The sequence below is a fragment of the Agelaius tricolor genome, unplaced genomic scaffold, assembly GCF_023055355.1.
Source record: "Agelaius tricolor isolate 1412-34295 unplaced genomic scaffold, bAgeTri1.0.p SCAF_7, whole genome shotgun sequence".
Classification (NCBI taxonomy): Eukaryota; Metazoa; Chordata; class Aves; order Passeriformes; family Icteridae; genus Agelaius; species Agelaius tricolor.
In genome coordinates, this window is record NW_027269267.1 from 34,947,385 (window position 1) to 34,971,485 (window position 24,101).

Below are 24,101 nucleotides of genomic sequence, written 5' to 3' on the forward strand. Positions count from 1 at the left end.
CTGCATGCAGTTCTCTCTCAGGCAGAACCTCCCCCCAAGACTCTCTCTGACTAGCTAAACCGCCCCCTTTTATCCCAGTAATCTTCATTGGTTACAGCTGCAGCCCAATTAAGGGCATCACAGCTGCAGCCCATCAAGGGCAACCAGGACCTCCGGGGCAAAGCCTCTATACAGATATTCAAATACATTTCCTCTACTATAGGTTTCAAGATTAATTGCAATAGAAACTTGGATAAACAAACACATTCCAATGCCTGCTCATTGCCAACAAAAAAAAGAAAAAAAGCAAAGGAGATCTGGAGCAAATGGTGTTAAGTGCTGAGTACCCCTGTGAATGAGACGGGGTACCTTTATCATTTCCTCATCCCATTGGAGCCCTGACAACACAACACAACACAACACAACACAACACAACACAACACAACACAACACACACATGGCTTTGCATACAAAAAAGTGCCCAAATTTGATCCCTCAGATTGTTTCTCAGCTACCCATGTAAACTGAACTTTTTAGTTTTAGCTTGGTTTTCTGTAGCACACTTGAAACTCAACAGCTCCCTTCTAACTAAATGATAGGAGCTCAATGGCTGTGCAGGCAGGTCCTTCCTGCTACAGGAACAGATGAAATATTGAAAGTTGGTCCAGAAATGTGTAGCAACCCATTCTAGTCCTGCAGTTAGCCTTTAGTACCCAGGTGTGCTGATGTGCCTGCAGACAGTGGACTATACAAAAAGGGAAGGACTGTGACTTACAAGTCCCTACAAACATTAAATGTATGTTCTCAAATATTTTTCCAGGTCTATTAATGTATTCCTGTCTGAAATCCCCATTAATACTGAGCCAAGACATTTTCCCTAAGTTTCTAGACACCATTCTGTCAGCAGTAATGGTTACATCAGTACATGTCCAAGTCAAACTTAATTGGATACATCTGAATCAGTGGAAAAGAAATAACTGGCAATTCAAAGACTCTGCTCGAAGAGAAACAGCCATTACTGAGCTCATTAAGAAGAAAATTGCTGAATATTGAGATCTCCTTACGAATCCTCAAATCTTTATGTAAGGAAGATGATTGGCTTGTAGAGTAAAACAATAGGAACAAAAACTTTTATTGTCACAGTCAGTACTCAGGAGTGGCAGTTCTTCCAGGACCATGGTGGGATTAATGAGGAAATGAAAACACTTTACAACTTTCATAAAAATGTATATTCATCAGAACTCTTCAAGGATCAAAAAGGCCTTGCAGAGTTTCACCGTACAGTTCAGCTCCCCTACGATAAACCAGAGAGACTTTTGGACTCCCCAATTCCTACAGAAGAAATTTCCCATGCTACTCAGACTTTTAATAATGGCAAACCAGTGGGGAAAGCAGCATTCCCATTTTAATTTTGTGCATCTTTTGAAAAGAAGTCACCCTACCATGCGCCTGTGTACATTTAATCATTCTCTACACACTTTATCAGCAAGCCTTCTCCCTGTAGGAGGAATACAATTAGGTACAGTACTAATTTATTATAAATAAAGCAAAGACCTGGTAAAATAACCTAGTTATCAATGTTTCATGCAACTGTGCCTATGAAGTACTAGCTAACAGTCTCACTATGAGCCTAGAAAAATACCTGCAGCATTGATAAATCCTAACCAACACAGCTTTATTAAAAAAAAAAAGAGAGAGATTATCATCATATAATACAGGAAAACTGTTGGGTTTAATTGAAGTAACTAGAGATTTATGGAAACCAACTGGAGCTTTCTTCCACTAATACTATAAAATCCTTCAATAACATCAATAAGGAAATGCATCTCAACAAAGAAAGCCTCACATTTTTTTTGTATACCACGCTGACCCATTTTATGTATTTATCTCCACCCCCGAATTTAGTTGAAGTGTTGTTTTATATGCAAGAGCCTCTTGTCATCAATGATAAGGACTAAAAAGGTCAGAAGGTCTCAGATTAAGGGGAAAATGGTAGGCAAGGATGCCCTCTCTCTGGATGGAGTGCTGTTTGTTCTGACCCCAGGATGAGATCACTAGAGAGATGGAAGAGGCATTCTCACAGGGAGAAATCTCCATAAAATCAGCATGTTTGTGGATGATCTGCTCTTGACTGTAATGAACTAAGAGTCATCTCTTACATATGTGTTATTCATAATGGAACACTTTGAAAGGTGGCCAGGCTTTAATCCTATCTTTAAAAACAGACAATTCAAAAGAATTAACTGATTTTTCCTTCTCCCATGACACAGCACAATGAGTTTTAAGTGGCTCCATGATGTTAGGTAGGAACACATTTATGCTATGATTCTTAGAGGACATGCTTCGGATTAGTAAAATAGGTCCTTCCCTATACCTCCTCTTAACACAACCAAACTTCCCCTCACTGCTGAGGAAACTGGGAAGAACAGGAGAGACTCAGAGGACAAAGCTGAGGCTTTCTCTTCCCCAGCTACTCTTGTTTAAGTGCTGGAGGAGAGAGCAACGTTTTTCTAAAAGAGACAAAGCGGCATAATGATGATTCACATTAAATAAAGCTTAGGAGATTAAACTCTAATCAGTCTGACATAATTTTACAGTGAAGCCCTGAATATCAATAATTTTTTATTGGATGAATGAGCTCCATATAGTTCCCAAGGATCAACAATAAAATTTCCTGTATTCAAGTATTTTATGTCAGAGGAGTGCACAGACGTTTCTCAGCCATATGTACACTCCAAGGGATTGCTTTTACACCTCTGATACAAAAAAAAACATGAGCAGAGGGAACATGGGGCTTTGTTTTGATTCTTAATTATAACGCTGGCGTTCCCCATGGAAAGAAAAGGCCAAATCCTATCACTTTCAAAATTTGCCTGAGAGAATTTTCAAAGGTCATCTTTGGCAGGAGGGACTGTGCCCTGCCTGGCCTGATGGCACACTGAAGGGAGCTGCAGAGTGTACTGTATTATCCCAGTTTTTCAAAACCACCCTGCAAACCACAAACAAGATAAAGCCACAAATAGCATTGATTTGGAGGCATTAAAATTCTCCAAAACTCTTGCCAAGGACTCAGAAAGAGATATAAAGGCTATAGCAACAACCCCAACTGTTCTCTTGCTAGGCTGACCTGGCAGCTAACACCTCCCAGATGCTCTGAAGAACAGCACCACCAAGACAGGATCATGCTGGAAAAAAGACAGTTCTAGAAAACTCTCTTGTAGGGGTGGTAATTTTACATAACCCATGGGAAGTAACTACAAAATCTCAGCTTACTGTGTCCTTGGAAAATGAATGCACTGACATGGAAATCTTCCTTACTCCAACAGGAAGAGAGAACTTTTCCACCTGATAATAGATCCACCTGACCTACAAGCACAGTGAGTGATGCAGCTCTACAGAGGAAAGCTACAGCAGGGACTGCTGGCTTGGCTGAGAGCACTTGAGACAGCTCAGCTCCTACACAGAGATCTTTCATAAGATGCAATTCGGCTTGCTGGCTTATATGATTCATACAAGCATATCAATGCAGCCATTTTTAAAACCTTTTTAATTTTTAGAATCAAAATGAAAGCATATTCAGACCTTTTCCTGTGAAGAGCTGAAATAGATACAAGCTATTTTTGTCTCTAAGAGTGTGATGCATTTGTGATATATTAACACTACAATCTGTATTATTTCTAATTTTATAGTTTTAGAATTTTTATTTGAACTGTACACTTTAAAATATCACCAAGCTCGTAATTCTGACTAATTTCTTTAAAATGCACATGCACATCAGTTGCAAAGAAATCATATCTTTGTCTGTGAATAGTACCTCAGGGAAGGTAACTTCCCTTTACTAATATTCAATTGTTTCCACAACCAAAACTTAAATCTCTGTTTTTCTGTAGAAATACCCAAAGTGTTACAGAGTCAGAAACCTTGAGAGGCAGCTGACAGTCTACATCATATGGCACTATGCATCTGAACCTGTAAAAACAGCATGTGGATCCCCAACCAGGATTAGAGAACAGCATGGCATGTAGGGTATGTTCAGCAAGACTAATGCTACCTCTGTAAAATATATTTTCAGCAACATCAGCATATCTCCCTATCACCTTTCCTATTCTGAATTTTTGAAGCCCTCCTACTGCTCTGCCTGGTCCCAAAGGTGTTGCAAAAGCCCCTGTGCTACTCATACCAGGATCAGGTGTAACCCCACATTCAGGGTTAGTACTCAGCACACTATAACAACTTTGCTTATTAGCCATTTCTTCCCACTGGTTTTCCTCAGAAAATTCACTGAAGTATTTTCTCCTTGTGAATGCTGTGAGATTTTCTGTGTTTTTCTGGTTTAGTCAAAATATCAGATTCAATAAGATTCAAAAGAAGGGGAAAGAGATGACACCTGAAGTTGTGGTCAATGTTGTAGTTCTTGAAGGTAAGAAATGCAGGCACGGAAATGGTAAAGGGGATTAGGGTATGGGTATGGGCTCCCCCCTTCTGGTGCTCTCTGACAGCCATTAGAAAACATAATTGTGGGGGTAAGGCACAGGGAAGGAAGTCTTTCAGAACTTCATTGAGAGAAAATACTGCATAGAAAATAGTTAATTTTTTTTTTTTTTCTGGCCACAGCTTCAAAAGCTGCTACTGCAACCAAATGCAGTTTTACAAATGTTATCAGTTTCAGTAACAGGAAGCTCATCTTCCTTGTTTCCTTCTGAATGAGCAAGCAAATAGGGCCGCTGACATTCCAGTTTATCGATCTGTCAAATTTTAACTTAATCCTAATATAAACCACACAGAATCTTGTTAAAATTGACCCATTAGATGTGGTTCAAGCTTGCTGCTTGGACTTCCTGCAAATGAAGACCTGTAGACAGGCAGGTTTGGCCCAAGGCACTGTGAACCTTCAGCCAGGTCCTGGTTTTCCCCAAATTCAAAAATTCTGCAGCAATTTGAAAGAAGTCCATACGTAGCATTTTAAGTATTATAAGACACAGCAATAAATAGTCAAATTCATCAGTACTATTTGAGAAGAATGAATAAAGGACAGACTCAGCATTGCTGTGTTTCCTAGTGGGTTTTTTCCCCTCAGCTTGAAATGACCCATTTGCAATGGGCCACTGAACACTGTACTTCAATGCATATTCTTGACATATCTTTCACACAAAGTCTCCAAACACCTCATGAACATTAATAAATTAAGCTGCAAGAGCAATAAGAATTTCAGCTTCACATTCATAGAACCTATGACTCAAACTCTTCCTGAGTATCTGTGGCAGATCTAAAAATGAAATTCAAACTTCCAATCACTTTGAATTAGGCTTCTCTACTAAATCATGCAGTCACAGAGTCTAATTCAGGTTGGAAGAGATCTCAGGAGACCACCTCAAAGCAGGACTAACTACTGCTCTACACCAGGCCAATCACAGCTTCATCCAGCCAAGGCTCCTCAGGGAGGGAGGATACACCACCAATGGACAATCTCTTCCAGCCTCTGACCACCTGCGTGGGGAAAATATTTTCCCTTGTCTCCAGTCAGCATCTCCCCTCATGCAACCTGTACCCAGTTTTTTTCTTTTTCATTTCTGAGCTCCTCTGAGAAGAGTCTGGCTCTGCACCCATTCAGCTCCCCTCAGGAAGCAAAGTGCCCATCAAGACCCAACTCAGCCATCTCATCTCCAAGAGGAAGAAACTCAGCCCCTCAGCCTCTCCTCCTGTGCCACGACCAGCCTGATGGCCCTTCATGGGCTCCTTGCCATTGGTCAGCCTCTCTCTTGTCCTGGGATCCACAGCTTGGCACAGGGACTCCACACAGAGACTGTCAGAATCAAGTGCAGGGGATGGAGCCCTTCCCTGGACCTGCTGGGTGCAGCTGTGCCAGCACAGCCCTGGGGATGGTTGGTGCTGCAAGGACACACCAGTGACCCTGTGCAGCTTGTTGTACAACTGCACCCAGGCCTTCTGGGCAGAGGTGCCTTTCTCCAGGCTTTGGGAACATCCCCCAGCCTTGATCTTTCAGGGATGACAGACAGCAGCCTCGTGATGACACACGACAACTCCCTGAGAGGCCTCCAGTGTGTCCTGTCTGGTCCCACAGAGCAGCTTATTTACATAGACCCTAACTCCATCCTCCCCTACTGTGGCTGCTCCCTCCCTCCCCAGAGTTTTGCTTCCAGGCCTGAGACTGGGCAGGCTCTGACAGTAAAGCCTGCAGTTTCATGGAACAGTGCATCCATTTGACTGGTTTTCATTCTCATTTTTCCTGCTGATAAACTTGAGGTAGCCATTTTTGCTGTCCTGCTCATCCCTGCTCATCAACACCAGTTTTGATCCCAGACAAGCTCTGAACTTCCTCATTCTGCTCCTACAAGCCTGGACCACACTTTGTTATTTCTTGGTAGCTTGTCCCCACTTCTACCTCCTGTCTGCTTTTTTTTTTGCATTTAAGCTGAGGCAGGGGCTCATCTGTCATCTCAAGTTTCCATTACCAATTTTCCCCCTAATTTCCTTGAAATCTTATACCCAGTGGCACAACTTCACTTTAACAGAGCTAGAATTTTACCACCCTTGAGAAATTGCTACTGTCAACTTTGTTGTCTTGACCATAAAATTTTGTTTTCTGTCATTGTTTATTACAAATAAATGCTTATGCTATAAATTATTTGATATAATTAAGCTGCACCTAAAAATACTTCAGTTTTATACACAACTATGTCTTGTATCATACAGCAGCAGCCTCTGAAAGGTGATGAAACAATACTAATTCACTGTGACAGGAGATATAATCCTAGTCTTTCAACGCTGAATTTTAGCAACTGAAAAATGCTTTCCAATCATCTTCAGCAGCACACAGGAACATCCAGCAGTGCTACTTTCACTTTTCAGAATTAAAACAGGTACATACAAACTCTGTAAAATTTTTCCTTTCCAACATACCTGAAAAGAGCGGAAGGTTAAAGAAAGCACTATCCAAGAGAGTCCTTGTGGAAAGCATTAACTCACAAGAAAAAGAAAATAATAAAACTTCATCCACATTTTGAAAGGAAATGGGAAAATTCTGAAGTCTTTTTTTCTAATTTTCTGGACAAGATACTTAAACTCAAACCCTTAACACTGCTTGCTGTAGTCTGAAGCATGGAGACACAGTTGGGAAAACCAGCAAATATGAAAATAATGTGACAGCAAACTTACATTCCTGTTGAGAAATAGCTTTCGTTAGGAAACATTTGCACCAATTTCTCATATACATTGTTTAAGATGGCTGACTTGGCAGTTATTTTTAAAGTTGGACTCAGTGATCTTAAAGGTCTTTTCCAATAATTCTATGGTTCTAAGACATGGAACGTACTGAAATGGTTACTTCCATATGTTTTAAAAAAATTTTGTTTGCAAGCAAAACTGAATGCATGTTAGATCATTCTCTCTTTTTCCACAGTTTAATGTTAACAAAAACTTGGCACAGGTACTTGACACATCTACATCCATCTCCCACTCTGCTCTCCATCCCCATTCCAAACACTGATTATGCTTGGGATCTAACTTTTGCTTCCTTGAGAAACATCCCTAACAGCATTTCCCCCCAAAATTTCAGGAAGTATATCTTTCCAAACACCCTAAGGCTCATGCACCAAACAGACTCATGCTGTTTTGCTCATAATCTGAAGATGCTTTTATTTCAATAACAAACTGCCCACCTGGTGATTCTGAACTAACGCTTCCTTTCCCACTTCTCTTCTTACAGACTGTTTCTTCCTCTTCCCTAAGAAATGTGTTGCAATAATAACAGTATCTCCCACTCTTCTGTGATGACAGCTTATGCCAAGTTCTGTATTCCTGCAAAACTCCCTCCCTGCTTACTCACACGGGATCTCTTTGAGTTCTGGGTAACCAGATTTTCCCAACACCTTCACAAAGCCTATCACTGTGACATTACTCTGTATATCTTAAGAGTTATCTTTGTCTTTCTGGTTGTCACTTCCTCAAGGCAAAGGCAATGTTTTTCCACAAGTTCTCTTTAGTGCTGATTATATCACACAGATAATTTTTAATTACCTTTCTGTTCAGAGCCACACCATCTTCACAGTCCAACACTGCACAATCTACATTTAGTGATGGGATTTTTCTTATCTTCTTTTCATCATCCGCAGGTACATAGAGCACAGCCCGTCTGGGAACATATTTGTGTGATGATGTAAAGCGATAACTAAGCTTAGGAACACCAGCTGGCAGAAGAGAATCCACCCTGTAAAGGATATTGTTGAAATTAGACTATTGGCAGCAGTGCTGTAAATCATACTTGACTGTATTTTAAAAGCAAAACATTCCTACCTAGATAGTGGCTGGTTTTGGGCTACTTGCATATTTTTTCCCTTCGGAAGAGACAAGTTAGGGACATATCAGTATTACAGTTAATTACAATATAAAACTCCAAAACCACTGTGTTCAATAGAAGTTGCAAACTTAATCATAATTGAAGACCTGCCAGGGCTAAGGTTTATCCATGTAGCTTTAATTACATTGCTTATTCTGGGTGCTACAGCAAGTATGAAATACAGAAGGGTGGTGGTTGGTTTTTTTTCCCTGTCATAAGTCTCCTCTGTAGGATGCAGACGGTGCTGGGAATGGATCAAGACTGCTTTGGGGAGGAGCTGCTATCTGCTACATTTCCTCCAGGAGCTGGATGCCATGCTGTGAATGAAGCAGGGGTGCTGGTTAAAACAAACACAGGTTTGTGAAGTTCATTTTGCAACCTTAGCATTATATCAACAAATGTATTTGCATGCAAATTTTAAATAAGCAAAATGGATGGAGGGGGAAATGAAGAAAAAAGAATGAAAACCCCAGGCAGTGTGGAACCTCGCTACTCTCTTCAGACCTTCATATCCACAGCACAGACTTCCATTGGCAGAGTTCACAAACAGCAGCATCAGCAGCAGGTTTTTGGCTGTGGTGTCTTTTAAAATGTGTAAATGCTTTGTGCACCACACTTCAGTGCAGGTGTGAGCCTTTGGTGCCACATGGCTTGAGAGGATAACATCCTTGTGGCCCATAGGTGTGAGTCTGGGGTGGTCACCATTCCTGGTGAGGGCCCAGCTAACCTGCTCCAGGCAGGAGCTGGGTTGCTGCACTTGGAGGCTGCCAGAGGAGGCTGCTCTTCAGTGCTGTGGGGAGCTTGCTTTGCTCCATAATTACAAGCATAGAGAAATAAATTATAGAGGGTGCCACTGTGTTTCTTGGCCTTCCAAAAAAACCCCTTGCCTGTTCCTGTTCCTCCTGCTGCATGCTGTACCCCCCGGCCTATTCTGCTACATCAAAGATGAGGACAAAATAATACAATTTACCTTCATATTAAGCACAAGACACTCACACTACAAAATAATCCTACCATATAACACCATTATGCATTATCATGTATATTATTCAGCACTTTGAATAATGCAAAGCTTTCCTAGCACCATGCTGAACATGTCATTATCACATCATGTCAGGGACCCATGCATTTCCCTGTGCCCCTCTTAATAATGCTGCCCAAGTTGCTAGACTTGGATGACACATGGCTACACACACATGTGGGTTTTCTTCAAAGGAAACACAACTAACACTCTCAAATGCCTGGAAATGAGTTCAGTCAATCTAAATCAGAGCCAGTGTGGCATGTCACTGACAGACCACTGTAATACTTGCCTTTCTAACCTGAATCTGTTGAAGAACCCTCTCTTCCCCTAGAGTGTGCCCCCTTAAAGCTGAATATAAGAGTTGGGTTAAAAATATGAAAAAAGCTTTTATCACATTTTACCTCAGTAAACAAAATTGAAAAGGAGAAGGATTCCATAATCTCATCTGCTGCATCTCTGCATATCCTGTGTGGATCCACTTTAAGAGCCTACAAAAACTATTGCCAGGCTCTTCTTTGCAACATACCTGGTAATGCTTAATTCAGTTTAAGAAATGGGACAGCTTGGCAGTTAAATAGACATTATTCTATAAAAAGTGCTGGTGTTACCCTTGTTAATGACAGCAACAGCTTCAAGACTCAGGTGTAGGAGGTCCTATCAACACCTGGAGATATGCCAGTGATATCCACTGAGCCCCTCCAAAGTACTCTCTTTGCCTCTCTCTCACAAGCTGCTTCACGTTCCCTACTTCAGGCTGAAGTGGGGATGGTAACAGAACTCATGGCAACTCAAGTGGCTGCTAGACAAACCCACTTAATCTCATTTTCTTGCAGTAGTACACTTTGGGAGAGCAAGGACGAGGTGGATGCGTAGTTTATCTCAAATAGAAAGAGGAGGATCTTTTTTCAGTGTGACACAGAGGTCAGTAAAGTCTGCAGTCCTTCCCATAACATGTATGAGGGAACAAAAGTGATTAGTTTCTATTCTCTTTCTCTGATGGCTTCAGCCTTGTGGTTCCCAAGGGCACAAAGGAGCCAAAGAGCTCAGCCCATTAATAGTTAACTCCAGCCTGGAGCCAAGCAGCCCCCGAAGCACCCTTAATGACTGCCTCTCACCAGCCCTCCAACCTGCCAGAAACCTGATAGACATGGCTAACACCATAATCTCAGAGCATGCTGAGATGAGATGTATCTTCTGTCACACATGTTTCCCAGGATTTCTTCTGGGCTGTCATCAAACCAAGGGCTGTTTGACCAGCCGTTTTCCCTTTCACTGCTGCAAGCCCCATGAAGGCAGCCCTGCTCTGCATACTACACACAATGGTGTGTAGTGTTGTGTAGGTGAAAGCACCAATACCTGCAGACCGGATTTAGTCAGGTGTCACCAGCCAGGTCCATGAACTTGTGTTTAGATGGAGGAGCAGTACAGCTTCCTCAGCAGACCACCTGACTCCACAGAAGTGATAGACTTAATCCATTAAAACACCATCACTTAATAGGCTTAATGCTGGAAATGCTACTGCCTGGTGACTATTGCTATCTCCCCCTCAGCTAAACATCTTTGTAACCACATGGGCTCAAATAACAGGTTTCTCAGGACATGAATTATTATAAAAAATACACCATCAATGTGTCAAATTATTAGTTTTATGGGATATCTTAGCAAGAGATATCTATCTATCTTGAAGAAGAAATAATTTTTTCAAAAAGTACAGCCAGGAAAAAAATATATACAGCAGGAGATGGTGTCAGTGGACCAACACAGAATCCTTCCTCTTTCAAAACTAAGAGCTCTAGAAATATTAATATAAAATAAGAGTTTTCAAAATCAACATCATACCTATCTTTAAGTATGACAGCAGTAAATGGTATCAATGCTAATTCTTTTACATCTATTCTTTAATCAGCACTGTGCATTTTGCTTGCAAAGTAATATTTTATGTTCTACAATAAAAAAGTAGAGGAACACATGGATTAATTAATAGATCCATTTGTCTATAGACTTATTTTAAACACTGGCAAGGCTTGGGGTGCTCTGTATATGAGCAGTTAGCAACTCTGGTAGGAAACACTCCCCTGATTATCTTGACTTCTGTTATGTTGATAGAATGAAAAAATCCCCAGCAGTTGCTTTTTTAGGACAAAAAACCTACACAGCACTGCAGTCTCGATTATACTGTTAACCCTATGCCATAAAGAGGAGGAAAATCTTACATATGTTTCCTGGCTCCAAGTATTTTAATGATTCAAACTAAGCTTGACTATGCTTTAAACTAAACACATGGACAAAAGCCAAGTGAATTTGCTAAGACAATGTTTCTTCCTTTAAGCACTGTAAGTTAAAACAAGGACTAGGCTATTGGGTAATGCTCATTAAATTGTTTTACAGCAGCATATTTTCATTCATAGCATCTGGCAGCATGCTGAGTGCTCTTGGGTCTTGGAAATAAAACTAAATTTCTTCAGCAAACATAACACTCTACTAAAGTCTTCATCAAATATGTAAAAGTAGCTGGCAAGTTAAAGTTTCTCATGGTCCTTTGAGAACTATTCCACCCAAGAGTGAATAGGTCATCCTCAGGAAGGAGAAATGAAAACCTATTTGACTACTAAGAGACACTGCAGTTTGCAATGGCAGCCATACAGCATGACTGTGAACAGTGAAATTACCCCAAATTATGCAAATTTCCCTGCTGTAAACTGCATTTTCACATTCCAGCATTGCTCATACACATACTTAAATGCACACACCTGTGCAGTGACATTGGAGCCAACAACTTATAGCTCACAAAGTAAAGTACTCACACAAGTGATTTCCAGCACTTTAACCTGTGCCTCTGTTCCCTGTTTATTTACTAAATCAAATCACCCCTGGAAGATCTGCCAAACACATAGAAAAATATTCACTGCTCAATAGGCCAAATCTTTCCTTCTACAGTCTTTGGCGTAGTGTCAGCAAAGTGTTTGCAAAGCACACACTTGGTAATAGTACTATTTAAGTAAATGAAGTAAATAGACACTTCACTAAAACTATTAAAAAATCTGGATAATTTCCACATGTATTTTTGACGTCTGTGCATGTAACTACACACCATGATATCTGTGGAGCTGTGGAAGAAGGACAGAAGTGATCTAAGACCCACAACCCCCCCAGAAAAAGACCCAGCTGATGCAGGAAAACATTGTACAAATTATTTCTGCAATATGTGCAAAAAAACCCACTCCAGAGAAAACGTAATGGTTTTCCTGTGTTGAATTTACTGGGGAGTAGCACACCACCGCACACAAATAATCCACCAAAAACAAAGGAAACTTCTATGGAATTACAAAGCCCCACAATTTGCATAGTAATTCTTTCTAATTAAGAAAAGAAGATACAAGTTGTTTGTTATAAACATCAGCAGGCCCTGTGCAAATACAGAGGGCTCGCAGCCGCGCTGAGTGTTTGTCAAATCAAAGCGACTCGCTGGAGAGTTTTATTGGTACAGCTGCGGCGCATGCATTTTATCACACATGCTAATAATCCTGGTTATGGCACTAACATTTTAATCATTTGTTCTCTGGGCTTGTTTCTCAAACAATTAGCACTAATGAATGGCCAAAATACCTCGGATCATATATGTCTAATTGCAGTCAAGAGCGGTTATTGTCCGCATGTACATTTCAATTCACCTCTGGGGATAATGTTTGTTAATTGTATTTCTTTATATAGCAAGTGAAAAAAGGCTGTTCACTCAAAAAGGGACTAAGTGTTCTCTTCTTTCCCTTTGTTCCCACAAGAAGCTAAAGTCACTTCAAGAGGCACTTAATCCCATCATCCATGGTTACAATTGCCTTACAGCATCAATCAAAAAGAATCTGAAGTAAAATGATGCAGCTATATTGTGTAATTAAAAGCAATTCAGGTAGTTATTACTTGGGGCATTTTCCAGGTCCAAATACTTAAAATGGCACTGCGGGGATTCTAAATACTGTAGTGTTTTAAATTTGGTGAACTACAATATCTCACAGAGAAAGGGAAGGAATATGCAAAAAAAAAAAATCTCCTAGTGTGTATTGTAAAGTGAAAGAAAAGAGGAGGAACAGCTAACGTTTGAAGTGACAAAATCTACAAGTCTCCATATAAAAGGGAAATAAAAATATCAAGAAGAGAGAAAAGGGAAGGAAAAAGAAAAGGACAGCAGTTTTCAAGGAAAAGGAATTCCTCGTAATTGTTAAAAAGTTAACATGTGAAAAAATGCTAACATTTCCTCAAATGGAAAACAAAAGCTCATGTCACAAGCTTTACCATCAGAATACAGGTCCCCAAAATCTTACTGCTCTCCTGGTGGAAATAAATCCGGGTAAAGCAAGCAGCTCTTCTTTAGAAAAGAAAAAAAAAGAAAAAGAAAAAAAAAAAGAAAAACACTTAGGTTGAAAGTGAAGAGCTATGATATTTACTTTTGAATAAAATGTAAGGGAAGGAACTTTACGTAACAACTGCCGCTAACCCTGATCCAATGTTGAAATTAAAACTGGGGGGTTATCAACATACCAAACACTCAGCTTTACATTTTGATTTTTTCCTTTGTTCCAGACTCAGTATGGTCATTTTCCTGACCCTCAAAAAACTAATTAAGAAACCCCCCCAAACCTAAGCCCTTTCCAGGGCAGGCAGAAGCCACCAGCTCTCATGGTTTGAGATCTCTTGACAAGCAGTTTTCTTTACCAGGAGAGGCTTTGTCTGATTTTAAACTTCCCACCATAAGGCTGATACTATGTCTCACAGACCTAAGGTGAAGATTCATTCCCCTGAAGCTGATGGAAGACATAAAGGTATAAAATTGGCCTCCCAAAAGTGAAGAAGGTGAAAGAATAAACCCTAGCACTTCCTCAGCATCCTAAGGGAGACAGGCGGTCTGCACCCAGCTGCGGGGACTGAGAGCGGTGAGCTGAAGAAGCACTCACAAAAACTCAGCGAATTAAGAAATTTAACCCCCGTAACAACCAGCTTTGGATATCAAAAGGGACAGATTGGAGGGGGCTGCTCCTGAGAGCACTTGCCTGCTGGAAAAATAGCCGGGAGAAATGAAAAGGGGGCTTCCAAGTGACCTTTCACAAGCACTCACTCCAACTGATCAGGACACATTGCATTATAGCCAAAAAACAGAGAGCTGAACCAAATGGGGAAGGAGAGCCCCACTGATCCAGAAAAAAAATCATGACACAGAGAAGTGTGAGTGGAAATGAAAACTAAGCACCAAATCCAAAGCTGCTGGAAAGTAATTTTAGGAAAAATACGTGTCTTTGTCTGCTATTTGAAAATTTTCCCTATCTCCAGTAAATCAATGTAAGTCATATAACTGGGCTCCAGAGAAAAGATTAATACAAGAAAGATGAGTACAAACCAGGAACTTACTGGCAAAAGCTTAAAATCACAGACCCCTAAGCCATAAAATGATAAAAGGTTATCATAGGTTAAATAGTTAACCAAACTTTCTCCTCCCACCAGCACTAAATGTAAAAAAAAAAAAAAAGACCTTTTATTTACCCCACCATGTTCTTTCAACTACATTTGACCCTGTTGTTTTGGTTCACTCTGAGCTCCATCATGCCTTAAATTGCTTTGACTGAAGATCAGGCATTTTTTTCTTCTCAATTCAAAATGGCCAAATTAGACAGCGAGGATAAAAATAAAAGGACCACTGGCTTCTCATATTACTAACGTGTCCTGTTTTCAGGGCAGCAAAAATAGCCTGTTTGTGAGGAAGAGGAGAGTGCTACGGTTCTTTGACTTAAGAAGTGAATTTTAAAAGAGATTTAAATAATGGCTCAGGGTGACAAGGGCTGCTGCTTCCTACTAATGGCAACAGGCTGCTCCTCTCGGGCAGCCTCTGTGTGTGTATGTGTTTGCTATCATCCAAGGTTAATTGGTGTCCTGTCTTGGGGAGCTTTAGCATATGTGACATACAGTTGAGGCTTTGCTCCCTTCCTTACGGTGTGGATAACCCTGAATCACTCATCATGCCCATAAAGTACTCTCGAGCCGAGCTGTACCTCGCTTTGCTTTTGCCATTGACAAAGTATCTGGCTTCTTGGGATGCTTTCTGCTGCTTAATCAGACCCACAGCACTGCAGGGCACTGGAAAAGCACTCTGTCTGTAACACATTCACTTTGCCACTAAGGAACATGCAGTTAGGATAACAGTTAATTTCTCTGTCTTCCTAAATATAAAGATATAGAAATAAATGCTAAGTATGGACAGTTTTTAAGAAAATTTTAAGTGCTTTCATTTATTTAACTAATTCGTTTTCTAAGTTGCATTTTAAAAATCTACAACACTGTAAAGAGATATTGCAAAATTTTGTCTAGCTGTATGTTTTTTTAAGCGAAACTCTTGCATTACATTTTTTAAACAGAATTGCAAGTAGCAGCTGCAACAGAAATTTGCAACACATTTTAAATAACAAAAACATCCCACAATAAAGATGAAGATCCAATACCAACATTGAGAGATTTAGAAAAAAAATACACATAAATTTGCCTTTTTAAAGGTATGCATTGAGAAGTAAGAAGATATTGCTTTGGATATGGAACGTTGATGTAGATTTGTTTTGATTTACTTGGGTTTGGGTTTTGTGTACAGACAAATATGCACCAAGTGTTATCAGAGCTGTATGGCACAAAGGAAAAAACATGCCTTTGGAGGTTAAGAATCTTCCAGTTGAGGGGGAGGACCACATATAACCAAAAAGCTGTCCTGGAACATCCCACACCAAAATCTGTCTTAGGAAGTGAATATATAAAACCCACAAATCTGCAATGGTTGCCCTTTTATACAGTCAGACCCATCCTGGTAGCCTCTGCAGAAAAGCTGAACTTTGAAGGGATTCTTTATGTCACTGCAAAACCACTCTTGGTTCTTCCAGCTCTCCCCTCCATCTTACCATCAGGTACTTACTTCCCTTGCTCCTAAATCTGCCCCAGCCCTTTCACACACTGACTTTGCACCCACCCATCTCGGTGTACATGCACCAAAATTAGTAACAATGTTTGGGCACAATTTCTTTTCCTACTGAAGGTGTTTTCCCCCTCTTTTCTCCCCCACTGCTCTCCATTCCCTCAGCGTCGGTTCCCACACCAGGACACCGGGAGCATCCCCAGCACTGAGCTCCTGCAGCCCTGGCCACCGCCCAGCTGTGCGCGCATTGGCTAAATGCTGCAAGGTCGAGATCCAGAGCGGGATTCAAAAATTCCACGCTAATTACTGTGATTAAAGTCCAAGTCCCAGACTCATCCAAAGACTCCTGAGCAGTTTAGGAGCAGGCTGCTAATGAGTTATACACAAAGTAAGAAACAGGCACTTGATAAAGTCAGAATCAATAAAGTGCCATTCCTGCCTGTTAAAATGATCTTGCCATCCATCACAGAGAGTCACTATGTTCACCAGAGCCTGTGTAGGTTAGATATCTATGTCTGCATGGTGTGAGAGAAAAGGAAAACACTACAGTCCTTAAAACCACTTCTGAATTATATCTGAGTTGAAATAAAATTACACCAAAGTTGTGACTGACAATTTTTAGCAGAAGGAAATGAATGGAGTGTCAATATACTAGTGCTGAAGAAGTCAGGAGAAAGGAGAAATTTGTCATCCACTTTGGGTCTTCCAGAATTTCTGATTTTTTTATTACAAACTGTTGTCTTCATAGTTTTGGTTGTGATGAGGACATTTTACAAACTGAAGGTCCCTTCACACTTCTAGGAATTTTTCACTGGTAGACCATATTTTATCTCAATTTGCAATTTACGTCAGTCTACACTTAGTCAAACCGCAAGCATTTTGATGATTCCTGTACTTAGAAACATAGGTAAATTATAATACTATATAAAGCACAGACATTTTTACCGTATAACAAAAAGAAAACAATATTGCAGTCTTCTCTGCATTTTGAAACTGCTCCTGTAAACCCACTTGAGCATGTGCCTAGCCCAGAGAAATCAAAAAGACTAGTCAAACACTTACAGTTAAGTATGTGCTTAAGTGCCTCCAGGACTGGGGATTAATTTTGAATTATGAAACTGTTCAATTTCCATGTGTTCTTAGGCTATACATGGGTCAACCCGCTTTTTTCAGGTTTTTGCACAGAGACTTGTGCAAAATTGAGACTTAGATGTATATGGACGCAATCAGGGTGGTGAATATCTTTTAAACAATATAAAGATGCTCAATTTCAGCTGGTGGAAAAAACCAAACTTATATGATATTTTCAGAATAAGATTAAAAGTAAAAATATTATTTATGTTTAGCCAAGTATTCTGTAGAATTATTATGTGGAGGAATTACTAATTCAAAGAATTATTTTGTATTAAACTAGACTTATTCAGAATGTTTTCTGCACCAAATAACTGAGCAGTGAAAAACAATTTAGCAAGCAATTAGCAAATATTAAATCACTGAAGAACAGAACTATAAAACTACAATGCACTGCAATTACATCCAAAAAAAGAAAATGTTGGAATTACATCAAAGCTGATGCAATATGACAGAAAAAAAGAACGAATACACAATGCTTTTAGTTCAACAGCAACTGTGGCCACACTAATTGAAAACCAACTGCTCCCTGGCTTTGAATACAAGCCTGGTGGAAATTTAAAAATATTTCCTAAACGGACAATAAAGAAGAACACTTACAAATCCTGCAGTGCTCCAGGCAACACTTAACTTTGGAAATGTCTACAGGCAGAAATACTACCCTGCAATATGGCTCAGGATGGCACAAACAAGCATCTGTGTTTATTTTTTAACTAGTGGATTTATAAGAGCAATGAAATCCCTACATAAGCATTTTATATTGACCTGATATGGACTTACTGTTTTAACCAGCTTTTTAACTAACTCCACAAGTTAATAAAGGCAGCTACATGAATCCTTACTGCCTACACATTAAGATAAGAAAAACATTCATTAAGCAATATCCAGACTGTTTTAATTACAGGAATATCACTCTTATTTGTAGTATAATGTTCGTTAAGTACAGTATAACATTTTCTTAAAATGCCCCAGAGGCAGTTAAACTCTTGATTAGCTATTAAAAAAAAAAAAAAAAGAAATCTCCCTTAACTTCAATCGCAGGAGTTAATGCCTACTGCAATGAAATTCCAGCACTTATAATCATGCAAAAATGTCATATGAAAATCTTATTAACCATGAAAACATTATATAAGATCAAATGAATCTTCTGTGCTGTTAGCACTACTCAATGTTAGCAAAATGTTGGACTTTTTCTATGCTGATTGTGGTAGTAACAATAATAAGCCCAGCCCTACTTCCTTTGAAAATGACATCAATTGAAAACATGCTCTTATTTTATTAATTTCAAAATATAGCAAGGAATGCATGAAAATTCCGACTTCTATATTTTCATGCCTTTAACTACATCTCTGTTCTATTATCCAATGTTAAAGCATACCAAACTAGAAGCAGTGGGTGGATTAAAAAACATTATAAAGACAGAACCTTCATGATCTCCAGTAAATAAACACTATTTAGGTGCTTTACTACGCAATAATGAAACTTCCTTTTTTTCCCTGCCTTTTCCAGTACATTACAAAATTTAACATTATTACTGTTATTGTACAGAGTACAATGAAATATCTATATTTTCTTCGATATTTATCCTGCATCTGCCCCTTATTCCATACAGCTCTTGAAAAAAAATTTGTTCATCTTTTATTTGCTAAGACCACCAAGAATTAAAAAAATTGTGAATAACATGATGCATTAAAAATTGCAGTATTTTTAAAGTACATATTGAAACATTATTTTGTGGTTCTGTGTCTTTGTATTTTCAAGCTTTTTAAAAGACAAAAATTTTCTTGAAAAGTAAAAAAAATGAAAGGTGAGATTTCAGGAATCAGGACTAAAGGAAATAACAAATACAGTGACGTTAATGATAAATAGGTGACAGCTGTCAGCTCATTTTGATCTTTCACATAAGCAGCTGAAGGATAATTTTATTATATGGGAATGCCAAACCCTAACTCCAAAATGGCCCTCCAAAATAATCTCCTTAGTAAGGTCAGCAAACTAAAAATTGCAAATTTAGCACCCACCAGTGTCTTCAAGCTCAGCACCTCTCTATGCACAGAGTTCCCCACAGTGAGTGATCAGCATTTGCTACCCTGAAAGGGACAAACCCCTCCCTCCACTGAGCTGCTGGGTCAGGTCCTGCCACCCCCATGGGTGCATATTTGGGGGGAGTGGTCAAAGCCCTGGGTGCACCTTTCAAGGGCAGATTCAGCCATAATCCTCCCCCTGACTCAGGCAGTTCCTGATGTCCCTTGAGGCGGTGAGTGTGCCTGGGGGAGATGAACCCCATCCCAGGGTGTCCCCAGCAGGGAACCAATTTCAAGGAACACATCGGTCATATCATGACAGCCTGTCCTCCCAGGCACAACCTTTGTTGTGTAGGCAAGCTCAGAGACCATAAAGGTGCTGAACCTACCATGCAGATAATATGAATGTGTAATGGGGGATAAACATTAGCCAAGGAATACATTTTAACACTAAATCAGAAGATTACTATAGCTCTTTTTTTTTTTTTTTAGCCCTATTCCTAAGATACTTTTATAATTTAATTCTCTGAACATTTTCACAGAACTCCTCAGATTAGCTTTGCCACATCCCAGGAAACTCAGAAACCTGTCCTAAAACCATGGCTCCTGGGTCCCTGTTTCAGATCCCCCACTGTCAAAGTCCCATCCCATTTGAGGCTCAGTTCATCATCAACGAGAACACTTAAAAAAAATAATCCAGACTGAAAGTCAGATGGGGTGAAAATCAACTTCTCTGCAAATCAGTATGATTTTATTTTCATGAACAAAAAAAAAAGGACAAATTATCAGGTAGCAGCTCTTTTTGGGGGCACCTGATGGGCCTGTGCAAGTGCAAGTGCAAGTGCAAATCCAAACGCTATTATTTTATGACATGCCCTGTGGAAGTTTCTTATCTGTATTTTTCAGGTGAGATTACTTGTGTGGTTGTGGTTGCTATAAGATATATTGTCTGTGGCCAGTGAACACATGAAAAGGCCCACTGACACTTTGGCAAAGCTGAAGAACCAAAGCTTCTCCCCTCACCAGCAGCCTTGTTCCACAGACATCGCAGACATCGCAGTTCTGTTAAATGGGGATTTCCTATCTCACTGCCTCACAACACACATCTTCATCATTGGTTCCCCTCTCCTAAAACTAAATTTTAGAAAGCAGCCTTGTCCTTAATGGCTGCCTAGAGGGGAGGAAAGAGACATTAGAGAGGAGAAGTTGGCAGAGAGGGAAGGGAAGAAAGAGACAAGAAGAGGTCACCAAGCACACAGCTTGCTTGGGGGACCCATGAAGAAGAAATTCTTCCAACTTAGTTTAAGAGTGAGGGTTTTCTCCTCTACATTCTTGACACAGGCTGTTAAATATTTATTTAAAAATAAGTGAAGAAGAAAAATCCACTTCCTCCCTTGCAATCTGCACATATAAAGAAAATGGCTTTTAGCTCATAATGATGGTACATTATAGATAAGCAAAAGTCCTGGATTACAGGAAAATAAAATCTGTAAGGAGAAATAGGATTAAGTCTACTTCCACATAACAGCTTTTATGACATTTAAATGAGCAGCTGTGTTTCTTTAAGTAAGTGTTATAGCATTCCACATCTGTATAAAAACTGAATGACAGACAGACTTTCTCAAGTCACTGATATATAACCTTGTGAGGATAAAAAATCCCTGTGAAAATGTATAAAGGCATTGCTTGGCTTTCCTTTAAGTCTTCCTTAACAACCTGTGTCATGAATATAGGTTTAGGCTTAAGGAAATAAGGCAGTTAAATCACATATTTCTTTTGTCCTGTACTGAACAAAGAGAAAAATTATTCCATTACTGAATCAGCCAACTTTTTTTCTTTGGGTAACATTTTAGATATACTTTAGTGTAAAGGCCTTGAGATACATTTTAATTCTGCAGTGCATGCCAGTCATCTGTAAGAACATTAAGAAACAGTACCTCCCAAAGTTGCTATTATATATAAGAAATTTGGATGGTTTGAACCAGTTTTAGTTTCACTTGGTGCCTTGCTTGCCATCATCTATTTCCTTGCTGATAGGAAGAATGTTATGGATGTCTCAATTTTTATCTTCTTCCTGAATAACAGTTTAGTTGAGCTGATGTCTCAGTAACAGCAAAATTTGTTGACAGAGATTAACATCAGATATGGTGAAAAAAAATTGGGGCATATTCACTTTCTTCTCTAGAACACATCCAGCAGGCAAAGCCTTCCTCCCTTTTTTTGTGCCATTTGTGTTTAAGGGAGAACATGCAAAACAATGACCTCACTAGTTCTGTGTGCAAGCAAGAGCAGAATGTGAGACACCAAGCAGACATTAAAATAGGCCCACCCTTAAAGATAAGGTTTTCTTTTGGCCTGCAACCACAATAGTCTGAGATGATAATTTATATGTGTGCATGCTTGTGTTTATATATTTGTGTGCCTTTATATGTCTATCTACATACACAATCTATTTATGTATTTGTGCACATATAAATGTACATATGTAAGTGTTCATATATGTACATGTGTATACATGTATGTACATAAGAAAACTCAACATGGCATAGTGCAACAGCAGCACTGATCAGTGGAAAGTGGCAAAAAAGAATTGACTTCCATAAATCCAAGGAATAATAAAACGGGTTTTTTTCCCCAACTTTTAGTCTCAAACATTCCTCATACTTTGCTGGAATAAACTACCTGTTCCTGTATCTCCAGCAAAGGCATTAGAGTGGGAGTTCTCCAGTGGAATACAGAGTTTCCCCAGCACCCCAAATGTACCAGACTGAAGGCTGTTCCACCATTACTTATGGATGGCCCTGCCTTGCTTTTGCAAGGCTTGAGGTCTTTGCATCACACACTGCATCCACACACTGTGGGCATCCTGTGCATCTTGCAAGTTCAGGTGTGACCCTGCATATTTACAGCTGCTGTAGACTGAAGCTGTGTCTCAGTGAGCCAAAGCAGTGCTGCCCCTCACATTACTGCTGTATCCCTTCCAGAATAAACAAGCCACAAGTGACACTCTTTCTTTCCACTTCATCTCCTGGAGCTCAACATTTTTAGCCCTGAAAAAGTGAACACTCCTATCCTCTTTTCCTTGACCCTGCTCATACTACTTTGGAGGTGAAGGAGGGGATTTAGGGGCTGTTTCACCAATTCTCTACCAGTATTTGTTAATAGAGGGGAAAGAAAGACTAATGGCTAAACCAGGCATTTACAGCAGTAGCCAGAGACATTAAACTGAACCACAAAAGAGGGGGTTTGGGAGAAGAGATAATAATTCTAATAATTCTTTCCTTTTTTCCTTTTTGAGAAGCACCAGGATAAGGTGGAGCACACTCTTGACATGAGTATCTTAAGGGTCCTTTCCAATCCAAATTATGTTCTCTTTCCCTCTCCTAAGGGCCCAGTCTGGGCTGTGAAAGCCGCAGCTGAGGCCTTAGAAAAACAGACTCTGTTCCTGTCCTAAGCAGATAAAATGTAAATTGTTCTCCCACCATGACAACAGTCATACATGCTAACTTGCACATTTTGAAGATGTTGATAGATTTCGATCCACAAAAAGGATATTATAACTATTAGTAAGTACCTTATTTCATGGCTCTGTGGCTTATATATTAGTTTGAAAAATAAATAACCAGTAGTTAAGTTGCATGTGGTTGTAATTATACTAATCTTAAAATCGTCTGTTTCATTATTTTCTAACCTCTGCAAAAATGTTCCTGTTATGAAGAAAACAAACAGAAGACAGATTCTAGACCAGGACAGACTGAATTAAGGAGAAGTAAAGATAAAAGAGGTTGGAGAGACAAATAAGGTTGCAGGTGGCTGCAGTATATTAATTACCCTGTTATTTTAAAAGACATTCACATCTTGATTCAAAATACACTTTTATTACTCTCTACACCTTTTCCATTGCTTGGAAACAGCAATCAACAAACCAATGTTTAACCTACCACAAGGAATATTAGGGTGGCTTTGAAAACAGGGAAGATGGAGAACTTTGTAAGACCGTGCATGTTTGAGGCCCAGTAAGGAAGAAGCCTAAAAATCATCTACAGGAGGAAGAGAATGAAAGGGTAATTGTAAGCTGCAAGAAGCTTACAGGTCTGGCAGAGTAATGAAGTGAAGAAAGCCCAGGACCAGGGCACCACACACACAAAAACCTGAAGCTGACAACAGGCAACAGGCAGCTCTAGAGGTCAGTCAGAGCAAGAGAGTCCTGAACAGCCAGCACACAGCAAAGCAGGATGGCCCAGCTGGCCAGGAGAGGGGTGACAAATGCATAGGGTCTTGGTGAGAAGGCCCTGGGCACCACAAGGAGTTTTAGGTTTTTGCAAGTGGCACGGCAGACTCTGCCAGGATATGTCCCCAGCCGAGCCACCACAGAAGACAAGGAAGGAATGTGGGAGAGATGAGCAAGGAAAGGAGGTGACACCATTGAAAGGAAACCACACCATCAACCAGGGATGCAAAAAAGAAGACATAGTAGGCATTCACTTAGAAAGTCTGAAGAAAACAAGGTCAAAGGCAAGATTAAAAGAGCAAGGTGAAGATGTAATTTAAAGATAAAAAAGGGGAAAAAAAGGAAGAGGACAAGGTCAGTGTAGATTTTGTTGAGGGAAGAATCAATGAAGCAGAGACTGAGGAGTCTCTTGATTC

At 39.8% G+C, this 24,101-nt stretch overlaps 1 protein-coding gene across 2 annotated transcripts in view; it reads right to left on the minus strand.

The window, feature by feature from the left end:
- The window catches only part of CLYBL (citramalyl-CoA lyase), a 166,950-nt gene that overhangs the window by 70,760 nt on the left and 72,089 nt on the right, over positions 1–24,101 (minus strand). For both annotated transcript variants that reach the window (XM_071430907.1, XM_071430908.1), the window contains exon 2: positions 8,017–8,206. In XM_071430907.1, the coding sequence (XP_071287008.1) occupies positions 8,017–8,206 (190 nt within the window). The remainder of the gene's footprint in view (positions 1–8,016; positions 8,207–24,101) is intronic.